This window comes from Lepidochelys olivacea (genome assembly GCF_965140295.1).
Source record: "Lepidochelys olivacea isolate rLepOli2 genome assembly, chromosome: 9".
Taxonomy (NCBI): domain Eukaryota; kingdom Metazoa; phylum Chordata; order Testudines; family Cheloniidae; genus Lepidochelys; species Lepidochelys olivacea.
The window spans coordinates 101,570,646-101,586,126 of record NC_140419.1 but is presented as its reverse complement, the minus strand read 5'-3'; the positions used below and the strand labels follow the sequence as shown (position 1 = coordinate 101,586,126).

General features: G+C 39.6%; 1 protein-coding gene across 6 annotated transcripts in view; it reads right to left on the bottom strand.

Moving 5' to 3' along the window:
* Nucleotides 1-14,653: 14,653 nt before the first annotated feature.
* The window catches only part of LRCH2 (leucine rich repeats and calponin homology domain containing 2), an 82,284-nt gene continuing 81,456 nt past the window's right edge, over nucleotides 14,654-15,481 (bottom strand). For all 6 annotated transcript variants that reach the window (XM_084639680.1, XM_084639679.1, XM_084639683.1 and 3 more), the window contains one exon: nucleotides 14,654-15,213. In XM_084639680.1, the coding sequence (XP_084495806.1) occupies nucleotides 15,094-15,213 (120 nt within the window). In that variant the 3' untranslated portion in view covers nucleotides 14,654-15,093. The remainder of the gene's footprint in view (nucleotides 15,214-15,481) is intronic.

Genomic DNA, 15,481 nt, shown 5'->3' with positions numbered 1-15,481 from the left:
TTGTTGCAATATTCTCTAGAAAACACACGCAGTGCTATAAAGTCCTCTTCATCAACAGTATTGCCAAGAGCGTTTTGTACTGCCTTTAACAGAGGTGGTGAATAGAAAAACAGTACGCACTGCCCTGGTCTGAGCTATGTAGCCAGCACGTGGTACCCTAAAAGCAAGAATAATAGGGTCCCCTTGGCCTAATAAATTAACCTTCTCCTCACACCTCTCTCTCGAGAGCCCCCTGAATGCTCAGTTTCTCTAGAAACACCTCCACCTGGAGATTGCAGATTTTTAGATTATTAAATATCCTTTATGCAGTACTGACCTGTCTCCGTGACTGTGTGGAAACTGAGTATCAGACTTAACCAAAGAACATTTTATGTTTAAACCTTAAAACCTTGAATTTTTGCTACAAAAGAATTCTTTTAATACCTGCTTACAAGCTTTTCCAAGGGATTTGATCCACTTTCTTTGTCATGCTTTTTCTCAATTTCTACTTCATAATTTCGCAAATTGGGCTTCATAATAGCAGAATGGAAGATTAGGCTTTGCTGCAAGATACCAAATCTTACATAATGAACCCCCCCCCCCCCCAAAAAAAAACAACCACCACAAACAAACAAACCAAAAACAAAACAACCCCTATGTAAAAGGGAAGCTTTCATGCTTTTAGTGTTCAGGAAAGCTACGGCCAAGGAAATCTCAGTTTAAAAAAAAATAAACTTTAAGCTAAAAACGGGCAACAGAGAAGAGAGTGCCATCAGCATTGAAGTCTTGTATCTTAGATTATGATTTTACTATCAGAGCAACTAAACGTTAGAAGGATCCAGAAAACACATAGATGAGCTGGTCCTCAAATATACAACCTACAGGACAATTGTTGGTCTTACGTAATATAAATTAGGAACGATTCCACATCAAAGAGTCCTCACTAGAAGTGAGGATCTCTTTGTCTTCACAGGTTGTGCACTGTTGGTCAAACAAGACATCACATAAACTCTACTACCCATAAGAAGGTCTTTCTATACACAAAGTATTGTGGCAGAAAAAAGTATGTTAATTGTTAAGAGAACAAAACCTGTGATGCAAAAAGTCTTCATTGTTGCCTCTTAAACATCAGTACTGGCCTTTAAAAGAGGCTATAACTAAACAATAGGTAAATCAGAATTTGATAAGTTATATACCATAAGATATAAAAGATTAAAATGAATAACTTGACGACGTGGAAATTATGAAACAGTCTGTATTTTATACATAGAATATGTACACTGGTTTTGGACATGTGGGTTTTATCCATGCAAATTCAATACAAAACTATTTACAAAAAATAACAGTAGGATTGTTTTTCAAAGAAACATGTACATGTTGAAGCTCCAGCAATAATGGAAGTCCTGAAAAAAGACGTAAGATCCAGTATTGTACACATAGGTGAACTTAAAACTGAGGAAAAGGATTTACAGAACATGAAATGCAGAATGAATTAAAAGGCAATATCAAATAGTTGTATTATAACTCCACAATTTAAGCATTTGCTGCTACTTATATGATCACTTTCCAGATATCTGTCTCAGAATTACTTTGTACATTTTGCGTACATTACATTTTGCTGATTTGGTTACATTGTGTTTTCTGAGTTTTATAATCAGGAAAAAGGTTCAAAAAACAAAATATATGAATACTGACCAAGTGATAATTTAACATGGTTTTTAAGCAATCACATTTTCTTGGTTCTACAGATTACACAATAGTTAAAAGTTAATTCACATTAATCCCACACTATTCACCAAACAATCCCTTTACAATGTTTGTGTAATTACTACACAAACAGGACAAACATATGCATATACTGTAGATGCAACACAGAACAGTGGCAACTTGGAAATTCCCACTCTTGTGGCAATGCCCTATCAATGCTTACTACAGTACATGGGTTCAGTAAACAAAACTGTACTAATACTTACAAATAAAGGGTTGATCCTGCATGTGCTCTACCAACAGAACTCCCATTGCTCAGTGTTAATTCCATGTGCGCAGCAACATGGTCAGGCCCAAAGTAAGCACTGCCATTCTGGGCAGATTTTACTGATTTAAAAGAACAAAAAATCCCACACTTTTGTGGTTACCTTCACATATTTGATCTGTCTGGCTTTATGATGGGGTACTACACTTCCACTGGGGGGAAAGCCTTAACTTTGCTTTAAGCACCAACAGATTGTTTTAAATGGGTTGCTATGTAGCTCAGTTATAAACACACAGGGGAAAGCCTAGTTTCCCTGAAGTCAAGGAGAGTTTTCTCATTGATTTCAATGGGGCTAGAATTTCACCCACTGGGATTTAATTTGTATTCGAATTAATCAATTCCTCTATTTTAAGACTTGTTAGAAAAGTGAGGGAGATGTTTTGTAAAACTTTTCAAGGACTGGCATTCTGATGCGTGGAACAGAAGGAACTTATACTTAAAGAACCCATGTTTAAAAAAACATTAATTTACTTTAAAAGCAATTAGAATATCATTCAGAGTGACTGATGCCATCATGGTTGTTACTGTTTTCTCCTACCAGCCTTAAAAATTGTCTTTAGGTGGCTTTATAAACTAAAGCATGTTTTAAAAAACTAAGAAATAAAGAAAATGAGAGTGAAACACAGCGTAGTATAAAACTACAATTTAAGACTTAACAGAAACGCCCTATAGACAATATCTTTTAAAATCAGTCAATACAAAGCTCTAGTCTATGAAGTAAAAATTAAAACCATTGTCAGAGATTAAACTGAGAAGGAAGCTTCTCTATTTTAACCACAGGGCCAATGTAGAGAAAATTTTCATGTTAGAAATAAAAGTGTAATGTTTTCTTTTCACATTTCTATCACCAAAATAACTGCACATAAGACTTATTGTGCTTTTAAAAAAAACAAACCTGTGCATTTTATATACACGTTTTGCCCACAGGTTTGTAGAGACCTCTATAAACGCACTGTGTGTATATTATGCTTCACTGTGTGTGTTGCACATGTAATGGCCAAGAGTGTTAATACTATTTCTTTTCATATGGTTACAACTACTGTATAGTAGCTCACAAACTAGAGTCAAGAAGCAGTCTTAACTCCAGGGAAATTTCTTCTAGTTTGAAGCACTGCACGCTCCCCTAACAAGCATTCCTTTCAGGAGTCCAATATACCAGTATTTTTTGAGTGAAAATTATTGGAAAATGCCCACTCATGCCTCACTTTCCTCAAATAATTATTCTGGTCTTTCTTGACTAAGATATTCTGCTCTCTAGGCAGAGAGGGTACTGCCCCTTCAGATGCTCCACAAAAGAGGATTTGGGTTTTCACAGCCACAAAACCCTAGCCCCCTTATCTGTATACAGCAATTGTGTTTGCAGAAATGATCTTAGAGAAGGCACTGGTTCTATCCACTGCCCAGTGCTCTAGGGAAAGTGGATGTGCACAGAAGGATGGGAAGGGAGCGTTCTTTCCTTGAGGACTGTCAGAAAGGGAATACATTTAAAGGACTTTTTGTGACCTGAATGCCTCCCACCTTGTTTTTGAGCTCTGAAATGGAGCTGTCAGTCAGTGAGATGAAGAGGAGGCCAGCGGATGCTACTCTCCATCATCCCACAAGCACGGGCACACAGGGAGGGGAAGGGGCAACTGGAAGGGACTCTTGACAGACCTAAAATGAGAGAGCCAGGACCTTCCTGCAGGACTAGGATAGAGGAACAGAGTCCTTAGCCTTTGGGAAACTGAGGAAGCAAATTCTATACCTACTATAGCCTGTACAGAGAGATGTGGGTCCAGAATTAGGAGGTGATCCTTTCCCCCCTAAAACTATATTGTAATTCCAAAACATCTTTCTTCCCCCCATTCGCTTCACCAGGCTAACCTGTCTTCTGAATAATCTGGTCTGGGATACAGCCAGCATACACCCCGCTGGAAATTCTATACCACACAAAAATTGCACATATCCTCTTATATATGGACCACTAGAATTTTCCTTTACAATTTCAGATCAGAGTGGTGTTCCTTTATTTTTGTGTGACTTTTTAAAACATCAGGCATTTCATTTTCAGCTGGAAATTGTTGGACATGACAGACCAGTGTTTCAAAATGCTCATTTAAAGAAAGGATGCACCCTTTGGTCTAAGCTGGTGCAGAAAATGGTAAAGGGAGGTTGCTTAACTGTAACTAGAAGTTCTTCGAGATGTGTGGTCCCTATCTGTGTTTCATACATGGGTAAGCATATGCACCATGTACAAGTCCAGAGATTTTTAGTAAGCAATGTCCGTTGGTCTGCATGTGCACAGTTGCTCTCCTCATGGTGCTCTGACGGAGGGTATGAAGGCAGTGCAGGATGATACCTCTTCAGTTTGTTCTCTTACCATGAATCCAGTCATCAGCCACCAAAGAGGGGATGGAGAGTGGGTAGTGAAATACAGTTAGGGACCATATATCTCAAAGAACCTCCAGTAACAGGTAACCTACCTCCATTTCTTCTTTGAGTGATGGTTCCTAGGTGTACTCCACACATGGGAAATTAGTAAGCAGTAGTCAAACAGGAGGTGGGAGCAAGGATGAAGATGGTATGCATGTCTGTAGTACTGCCATTCCCACAGCCGTATCTGCAACACAGGTATGGACCAATGCAGAACCTCTGAAGGCACTGCTTGTAGCGAGTAGATTACATCTCAGAGATGCTACAGAGGTGGTCTTGGCTCCAGTGGAGCAGGCTCTCACCCCTTCAGGATGTGAGAGATAAACATGTTAGCTAGTAGCAAAGATTCAGCTCGAGATCCTTTTAGAGAGTCTGTGCATAGAGAATGCTTGAGTCGTTGATGGCTCTGCTAAGGCGCTAAATAGTCTCGGTGGTTTCCTATTTGCTTTCATTCTCTCCACATAGAACACCAGTGCCTGTTGGACATCTGGAGAGTGAAGCCTACTCTCCTCATCAGAAGCATTGAGGTTTTGGGGGAAAAAATGCCAATAAGTGGATGGTTTGTTTTATGTGAAACTCAAATTATTTTAGGGATGAATTCCAGGTAGAGGCAGAGAGGTCTCTTTATGAAAAGTGGTATACAGAGAATTTGCCTTGAACGTAAGTGTGGCCATATGGGCCATGTAGCTCAACATGCTGTCTGAGAGTGGCCAGTGCCAGATACTTCAGAGAAAATAAACAGAACAGGGGAATTTTCAGGAATCCATCCCGTCCCAGCTTCTGGCAGCTGGAGCTTTAGGAACACCCAGAGCATGGGGCTGCATCCCTGATCATCCTGGCTAATAGCCATTGATGGACCTATCCTCCATGAACATGGGCTCAAAAAAGAACGAGATACTCTTGACCTTCACAGCATTCTCTGGCAACAAGTTCCACAGGTTTACTGTGCATTATGTGAAGTACTTCCTTTTGTTTTAAACCTGCTGCCTATTAATTTCATCATGTGACCCCTGGTTCTTGTGTTATGTGAAGGGGTAAATAACACTTCCCTATTCACTTTCTCCACACCCGTCCTGATTTTACAGACCTCCATCACACCCTCATTTAGTTCTCTCTTTTTTTAAGCTGATCAGTCCCAGTCTTTTAAAATCTCTCCTCAGATGGATGCTGTTCCATACCCCTAATTATTTTTGTTGTCCTTCTCTGCACCTTTTCCAATGCTAATGCATCTTTTTTTTAGACGGAGTGACCAGAATGGCATCAGTATTCCAGGAGTAGGCATATAATGGATTTAACATTATGATATTTTCTGTCTTATCTGTCCCTTTCCTAATGGTTTCAAACTTTGTTAGCTTTTTGGCTGCCACCGCACATTGAACAGATGTTTTCAGAGAACTATCCACATGTACTCCAAGAGCTCTTTCTTGAGTGGTAAGAGCTAATTCACACACACTTAATCATTTTATATCCTGTTATTTTTGTATCCCATTGATTATCCTCATCTCACCAAGTTTCTTGGATGCCTGCTACATCAATATCCTCAGTTAATGCCAGGCAATTTAGTTCACACATGCTGCTATTCAGACTCCTAGTATTTTAAATCAGCACTTACAACATTTGTCAACATTCAGTTGTTTGCCTTCATGTATTATATTTAAATGGGATTCTAATGTTTTACTGTTCCTCACTAGCTCCAATCTGTACTTTACGTAACTTCTTTCCTAACCTCTTATCCTATCTGGGCCACCATTACCCTGTATCTAATGTGAACAGAAAGACTCTGACTTGATAAAGATCTTGCCCAAGAAAGAACCTGAGAAACTTTATGAGGTACGGGTGAATGCCTAAGTGAAAAGCAAGCATCTTTCATGTCAAGATCTGTGAACCATGTTGCCCTCTTCCTGACAGGGGATTATTGATGCCAACGTGACCATGCTGAATTTTAATTTTCAGATGAAGACATTTAATTGGTGTAGGTCAAGAATTAGTCTCTATTCTCTGTCCTTTTTGGGAACTAAGAAAACTGGGCAATAGAATCCCTTCCCTTGATGATGAGGTGGCACTCGTTCTATGGCTCCTTGCTGGAGAAGATCTGCCTCATGTAGGATTGCCTCATGAGCTCAGGGGCTGAGACGCAGGTTTGTGGGTAGGAGATAAACTCAATTGTATAGCCTGAGTGAATAATTTCCAGCACCCACTTGTCTGTTATTGCCCTCCAATTGGGGATGCAATGAATAAAGTGGCCATCAAATACTTGGGGGCAGGGTCAGAATAATGAGGCATCAACACAGCAATGCAGATGTTGCATGTCTTGTCAAAAGAAACTCTTAGGTAGGAGGTTGGAATCAGCTGTGGTAGATCTTCAGGAAGCTGTGTACCTTGGTCTCTATACCCTTGGTCGCTCTTGTGGTGGATTGTGAGGGGGCCATCTTGGCCTGTACACTTGTTTGTGGTGTTTCCTGTGGGACAAGGGTATTGATGTTCAGAGAGTGAAGTGTTGTTTTCAAGTCCTCAACACAGGGAAGAGACTCATCAGTCTTTTAATTAAATAAGTTAACTTCATCAAAGTGCAGATCTTCAATGGTACTTTGCACCTCCCAAGGAAAACGTGAGGACTGTAACCAGGATTCTCTCCTCATAACTGAAGTAGCCATTTTTTGGAAGCAATATCAGCAGCATCTACTGCATCCTGAAGAAATATTTTGGCCACAAAGTTCACCCTCATCAATTAGGTTCTGGGATTGGGCTCTATCCTGCTGAGGGAGTTTGTCCTTGAAGTCAAAATACTCACCTTAATTGGTGAAATCATATTTTGCTAAGCGGGCCAGGTTGTAAGCAATTTGAAATTGAAGGCTTGTTGAAGAGAAAACTTCGCTCTCTTCCTAGGAGATTGAGGCATTTTGCACCCTTGTCCAAAGGTGTCATCTTGGGGTGTTGCGGCCCGGACCTCAGTGGCTGCTGAAGTTGGGTGCTGAATGTGAGAACAAAACCTGCTTCTTTAAGTGGAATGAAGTAGTGCTTTTCAACCTTTTTTGGGGGTGGGAGTGCATGAGGCAGGAGCGTACCACACTACCCTGGCTGGATCCATGACTGTTGACTGGGAGGCCTCTTGACTTGGACCTGAGGGTTTCAAGATATTCAACAGCTGTGCTGAGACTCCTGAACCTGCTTGAGCTGCACCTGGAACTAAGACAACACTTTTTGTGAGAGCTCCTGATTTTGCCTATGATCATCAGCAATTGGGGTGACTGCTTAATCTAGGTAGGATGATGTGAGATGCCACCAGAACCACTGGAAGAGTCAGATCTGGCTCAACTTCCTCACCCTCACACTCCAATGGAGCTGTTTGGTGTTGGGTAGGAGAGCATAGGTAAGGTTCATTCGTGGATCAGGGTGCCAAGAGTAAGAGAATCTCTTAGGGCCCCAGTAATGCCACTGAGAGAGGACAACTGGTTGGGGGGGGGGGGTGGACACCATGGCATTAGGAACCATCAGTCCCTTGGAAAGTCATACTTTGACAGAGGACTGAACCCTGATTTCCTGGAAATTCTGTCCATACTTGCCTCCTTTTGTAGATGTAGAGGTTCAAATGTAGCCCCTGACCAATCTGATGTCTAGTTTGGTTCCTGATTAACCATTGGAACCGTTGATACCAATGGATGGGTACTCAGGTTTGTATATGAGAAAGGAGATTAACTCTATGCCCTCAAGATGGTTTCCTCCTCCGGTACGACGATCTCTCTAAATAAGGTTGGACGTAAGAGGGGAGGGGACTGAGGACACAAGAGTGAAAATATCCCCTGGGGAGACATAGGTCTCAGACCGCCACATAGTGTAGGGTGTTTTGGTGGTCAGGGCCACTGGATCAGACACTTCCCTGGTTACAGTAGACATCGGATTTTTCTGAAACTGTGTTGGTGCAGAGTATGATCTGGATGCTGAAGGTAGTGGATGCCTGTCTTTTGGTTTCTACGTCGGCACCAAGATCAGTAGCAACAGATCTGTACTCCTGCATGCCACATTCTCCTGTAGAAGAGGTTTACTTGGGCCTAAGTCCTTAGGATCTGTGTGCAAGGACTCACCCAACTTGGATGGAGTTGGGGAAGGATCTCTTCAGGTCAGATTCTGAAGAGGATCTTCGCCCCTGTGCTTGTGAGAGTGCCCCATACTCTCACGAGAACCCTTTGATTCTTTAGCCTTGCAGGTTGTAGCCTCAGCTCCTGACTTTGTGCTCAGAGAGATGCTGCCTGTTGATTGAGACCAGTGTACAGACGGGGTGTCCCCAGCCTGGATGCAACTGGGGTCTCATGTTTTTTCCCCATGAGGTTCTCTCTCAGTCTGAGTGCTCAACCCTCATGAATTTGGGGAAGGAGTAGCAGATACTGCACATAGCAGGGATGTGAGCCTTGCCAAGACAGTAAAGTCAGCATTGATGTTGGTCACTCACTGAGGAGCGGGGGGGCAGGAAACAGTTCTTAAATCCTGGGGCTGTGGGCAGAGTCCTCACCCTTGGAGGAGGATTTCTCCAAAGTGGGGAAAAAACTAACTAAACTACACTAAACTAAATACTACAACTCGAAAATAGTAAATAGATAGTGCAAATACTAAAAACTATCGGGGGAGGGTAGTTTCACACACAGATTGAAAAAAACAATGGAAGCAGCTGTGGATGCAGAAGATTCCACCTCAGGCCACGTGGAAGGAATTGGAGAGGCGTCAGTCCGCTCTGCCTCATACGTCCTCGGTGCAGACTCGAGAAGAGAAACTGTGTATGTGGACCAACATACACTGCTCACTAAAAATCTCCAGACTCTGATGCATGGTGCATACATGTACTATCACTCGAAGAAGTAGTATGTCTAACCAGTGCAGAATAATTTTTAACAGGAAGAAGGGCTAAAAATCTTGTACAAATTACCAGTGAAAATATAAACTAGAACCTACTAAACTGAGACAAAAGTTAATGAGATTGTTCCGTGGTAAAAGCAGACCTTTTAATGAAAGCGAAGTCTTGACATTTTGTCATTTACCAAATTATGGAAAACATGTTGGGAAAGCTGGAATTTGGTAAAGATGCATTTCATTTCAATAAGTGTTTTATTGTCTCTGTGTTGGAATCCAGACTTATTTTGAACAAGCCAGACAAAATGCAGCCCTATGTTATGCTTTGGCATTTAAGAAAATATCAAAAGGAAACAACGTCAGAGCTTAAGTGATCCTTTACTTCATTTTCACATGCTCTGCCTGTGAAAATGAACACCAGTAGTTTTGAAAATATATTTTAAATCGATCATTTCCTGAAATACTAGTGAGAAACGTGGAACTTCTGAGGTGTAGTGAAGACAATCACCATCTTGTCAAAAATGATCAAAACTGAAAATATTTATGGAATACATCTTTGCATGGGTTGAATCTGGCAATAGATTTTAATGCCAATTTTTTTTTTTTTTTTGGGAAGAGAATGGCCTCCAAGTCACCAAACACTTAAAAAAGAAAAATGCAGTTTTCACTATAGTGAAACAACTGCTGATAGTCCCCACCTCCACAATTGAGGCTATTTAGCTTCTTGTGGTACAAAAGTTGTGCTCCTGAGGAATTCTCTCAGTAGTGCACATGACAAAATACAGTACTTTACTATATAAATGTATTAATGTATATATTTTAGAGCTTTCTGTGGCTTACCACAGAACTGAAAAGAGGTGAATCGTTTACAGCTTTTAGAAGTACCCTAAAATTTACAGTGGCATTATCTAAAAAACCGCTGCTAGAGACCTCCACACCCAAACCTCTGCTCAGGCTCATTAACTCTTATAAAACCTTCTCCTGATCTTTATTTTGTTTTCAAAATACTGTAGGCTTTCAGTTTCCATAAGATCAGAGGGCGAAATCTTGGTCCCATTGAAGTCACTAGCAAAACTCCCAATGACTTCAATGGAGCCAAGATTTTACTTGGAATCCTTACTATTCATGTCACAGTTAAATTATTACTATTTCCTTTCTTAATTTGTTCCTTTATACAGTACATTATTTAGGACCCTGCTTATGTTATGGAAGGGCTTTAGAAATCTGGACACAGCTGAGCCTTTTTGATGGTCTGTCAATGACTTGCACTCCTGTGTGCCATGACAATCAAAGTCACAGATCTAATCAGTCCAGCCTTTAATTTTTTATAAGTAAACTATTGGGACACTTTAGTAAGTGTATTTCTGAGACAGTTCGAAGTCATTCAGTCACTCTGAACTAAGCACTTTAATGCCACTACTTAAAACATGCTATAATCACTTAGAAATGCCATGGCTGAGATATCTTATTCCTTAAAAGGACAAAACATTCTTACATGATACATTGGAGCCATCCAAATATCCTGCCAATCTTTGGGGGAACAGAAGAAACATATGGGGCCAAAGAAAACATTTTGATATGTTCAGACAAATAATAATAAAAATGAATATTATAGTTTTATATTATCTTGAGGTAACTTCAAATTGAATGCTCAATAAACAGCACGTGAATAACTCCTATGATAGTTTACTCGTCAAAAGGTAATGAGTGAGATTTCCTAAAGCTCTTACTGTTGGCATAACTCTATTCCTATTCAAGTCAAGCCAATGCTGAGTGCTCTGAAGCCCCCACCAAATAGGGCTCAATCTGAGTAGCCAGAGAAGGTCCTACACAAAGTGGAAACACAGTGTTTCAAATGTGCAGGATGCTGGGATCTCTTCACTCCATTTGATGCCCCAGTGCAGAGCAGAGGCAGTTTCCCACATGGAAAAGTCAGAAGACGACAGGCTACTGGGGGCATGAGAGGGTGAAGTTAGTGGATCTGTAAGCAGATGTGGCTAGAAATAGATAATAAATAAAAGGATTGATGATGGCTTCTTATGATTAAAGACGTTTAGAAACAATCGAAACATGCAATATTACAGTTAATTCCATCAGCTAGGAGCATCCTTCTACAGGCTGCTCTCCCCTTGTCTGTACATGGAAGGAGGGTAGGGACTGCTACTTCCACCAAGTGGGCTGGGCTAACCCAAGGGAATGGCCAGGCCCAGCCACACTGCATCCTGATCAGAACCCTGATTTCTGCATGGAAATCTAGAATTCATTCAATATCAACCTAAGGAACCTTGCCCTCCAAAGCTGCAGTTGTGGGGTTTATTTTGAATTCTGAGGTGAGGGGAAAAGAAGCGCTGTAGACACCAATGCCTCCCCCATTTTCAGATTGGAGGTATTGTTTCTCCATTCCTTAAAACATGGAGCTGTATTAACTCCTTTTTCAGTCTCTTCTGCAGCTGCTACTACTCCACTCCTGGGGGAATTCTGCACCATTGCGCAACGCAGAATTTGTGCAGAATTAATGTTCTGGGCAGAATTTCCTTTCTCCCTGCAGAATTGGCGCTGCACAGCTGCTGGCTGCCAGTAGGGGCCAGCAAAGTCTGTCTCTCCAATACACTGCTGGAGAGAGAGGGAGGGTTCGGGCAGCTGCGGTTCCTAGCACGCCCTGAAGAAAGGAAGTGGCAGCGCGCAGAAAACTCCGTACAAGCCTGGGACCCAGCATCAGGCTGTTTTTCCCCTCTGGATCCCTGCGCAGGAGGAGATGCTTTTGTGGGTAAAAAAACCCACTTCTTCAGATGCATGGAGTCATGCATCTGAAGAAGTAGGGTTTTTACCCACGAAAGCTTATGCCCAAATAAATCTGACAAATTATTTTAAGCTACTTAGGGACAACTGTGCTAACTTTTATTTATTTATTTTTAAGTGAAACTAGTGTACTACACTGACAGCTAGACTTCTTAATGTTAAAATTTTAAGTCAGAATGTAATCTTCTCTTGACATATTGCAATACTCCACAAGGGATCAACAAAAACTAAGTGACTAGAAGTGGTCTTAAGTGAGGCTTGCACTGTATTCAGAAAACTTTACAGAGGAAACTTAATTCCATCAGGAAAACTGAAGTTTCATTCAGGATTGGTGAATGTATTTAAACAGTCCAACACACACCTGCATTATCCAATTTAGATGATCGTTAGACAAGTCTGAAACTTAACGTCTTTGCCACCAGCAAGTCTGTGGTTAACACTACTGAAACAGGAATTGCTATTTTTGTAGTCAAGAGGGTATGTATAAAAAACTGCAAGATAGTAACAGTTGTTAATATGGAACATTTTTTCCTCTCTTTGAATGATCAGGTAATTCTTCAGCTATTAAAATACAGCAAAAGTAACCAACACCAATCTGCTTGCTGAACTAAATTTCCTCGTTCACTGTCATCTCAGTTACATTTATTTTTCCCCCTGATATTGTATTTATGTGAAATGAGAATACACTGACCCATTCTTTTTTAAAATGGACCTCTCCTATGAATATGAATTAAGATAAACAATAAAAAAGGATAATTCAGAGGAAAGATAAATGAAACTACTTATTTGAATGGCCGATTATATGGAGCCAATTACAGTTTCTGCATGAGTACCTGTTTAAACGATATTTTAATGTACATGATTTTGTAAAGGAGGGCATGGCTTTTTTTAAATGAGCTGTATTTGAGAATGCACTCTATAAACAATAGCATATGTTAACAAGAGCCCATGAATTACTTTTACTTCAATGACAGGTTTCAGAGTAGCAGCCGTTAGTCTGTATTCGCAAAAAGAAAAGGAGGACTTGTGGCACCTTAGAGACGAACAAATTTATTTGAGCATAAGCTTTCGTGAGCTACATGCTCAAATAAATTTGTTTGTCGCTAAGGTGCCACAAGTCCTCCTGTTCTTTTTATTTCAATGGATTTTAGTTAAAGAACATTAAAATAATTTTATCTTCTAAATCTTTTAGCCATTGGGATTTTTATTTTCTTCTCAACTGGCTTTGATGCTTCAATTAAAGCGAGTAAGGAAGAAATAAAGCAATATTTTCTTCCTCATTCCTTAGCAAAATGAAATGAAATAGCGTTAGGTCAATTGGCACAAGAGTACAACTTAGTTTTTTTTACACCATCTGGCACACAAGGTTTTACCCTTGGTCTAAAGCAACAGTCTAAAAATACAATGGTGACATACCCAGAGCCCAACATTTTTGAGCGAGTCACATATTTACTAAGAAGGTAAACTTGTTTGTTTGGGAGGAAGCGGAAGAGATAGAAAGAAAGGGAGTCAACTGTCCATCGTTCTGAAAGTTCTCAGAACACCATGGGAAAAATCAGTCAGAAAAGGTGTAGAATCAAACAAGTACTTAAACCCAGAAGTTCAAGAAAGCTTCTGTTGTGGGGATTTAATTTTTTTTTTTTTAAACATTTGTTCCCAAGAGTTTGATATTCTCAGCACAGAATTAAGTGTTGATAATTGGTGACACTGGTGAAAATGAGAAGCACTGGTGCAAAAGTGTGATGATGCAGGTGGTTATTTCCAAAATAAGTCCCTCTCAACAAACCTGTAAACACTGAAAAATATAAAGATTCCCAGCTTGAATTTTTTTAAAATCTAACTTGTGGTGATTTCTGTTATTGTAAAAAACTAAAGCAAAATCAGGAACAACATGATGTAAAATCCTGAAAGTCACAGCATAAACCTGAGATTTTGGAGGCTTTATCAAAACATCCTTAATGATTATTATGTATGTGTCACTAGTCCATATATTTCTTATTTAACTATGGATGTCATGGTGTGTCCCAAACGAGGAAAATAACTCTCAGTGACAATTTTTGTTAATAATACATTAAAACAGAAGTGATTGGGTATTATCAAATTAAATAGCATAAATAAAATGTATTTACATTATTTTCCAATCATTAGACAACATAATCAATTGTGCAACTTAAAACACCTAACACCAAAAACGTGAAGCATCATTTAAATCTTCACATATTACTGACCTTACAAAAAACTATTAAAATATTTTAAAATTCCCATTGTATCTATGTCAGACAAAGAAACTGCAAAAACATTTAAGACTATGAAGAGTCATCAATTACACAGGCACTTCACATGTAAACAATCTACCATACAACTGAAAAAATAGTTTGGCACAAACTTAGAAGATTGGAAAATACACCTTTTCCCTCTATAATGTTTTGTGTAATTACCATACATCCAACTAAATACTGGAGATGTTAGAAGGATATAAATTACAGTCAGAAGTGCAAGAAATAAAGAACTCAAATACAGAGCTATATGAAACAAAAATGGATTAAATGTGATCTGTCACTCAGATTTTCACGATCATACTGTAGCTGGTTTTTGTTTTATCTTTACATTTAATCCAAACGATTGACAAACTTTTTATAGTAGGGCTTTGTTTGGTGTGTGCGTGTGTGTTATCCTGCAAAACTAAACAGAATTTTCAATGTAGTAAAAAAAAAAAATCTAGCTTTTAAAAATAATGTCATGAAACATTCATGGGAAACTTGGAACTTATATTACCTGGACAGAGAATCTGATGATGTTAAAATCTCTCGTGCATCCAAGTTTTAAAACATCAGTATAACTGTATATTTAGGTAATAGTCAGTTTGAAATCAAAGTTTTATGTGTCCCTTCAAAGTAAGGCTCTGTCTAAAGTGTCTGGGCAGAAACTACTTCTGATGGCTTGGATGTTCCCATTCAGGAAGCTGAACTGCTTGGCAGCAATCTAAATCAATAGATCAATGATAAGTTGTCTGGTTTCCAAAAGTCAGGTTACACAGAGGAAAGCTGGGATGCTTTAGATGAAGGTAGTTCAAGCAGAGCCTGAACTGTAAGACCAACTTTCACTAGACCCCTTTCCTCCAAAATGTGATGAGGCAGGCAAAGCCTTTCCTGAAAAATAAAATGGTACATGCATCATATGTCAATCATTCTGCACAGCTTGGGTAAAAAGTGTACTTTTAAAAGACTTCAACACTCAAATACCTCACTATGACTAATTAGAGATCCATGTAGAAATCTTCTCTGGTCAATAAGTTTGCATATGCATCTATTGCTACAGCAACATTTTAAGTGTGACAAGGTGCTCAGAAGTTAAGTATATCTCACATAAGATCTGATAATTGCAGTGTGAAAAAATCACACACACAAATTAGTAAAT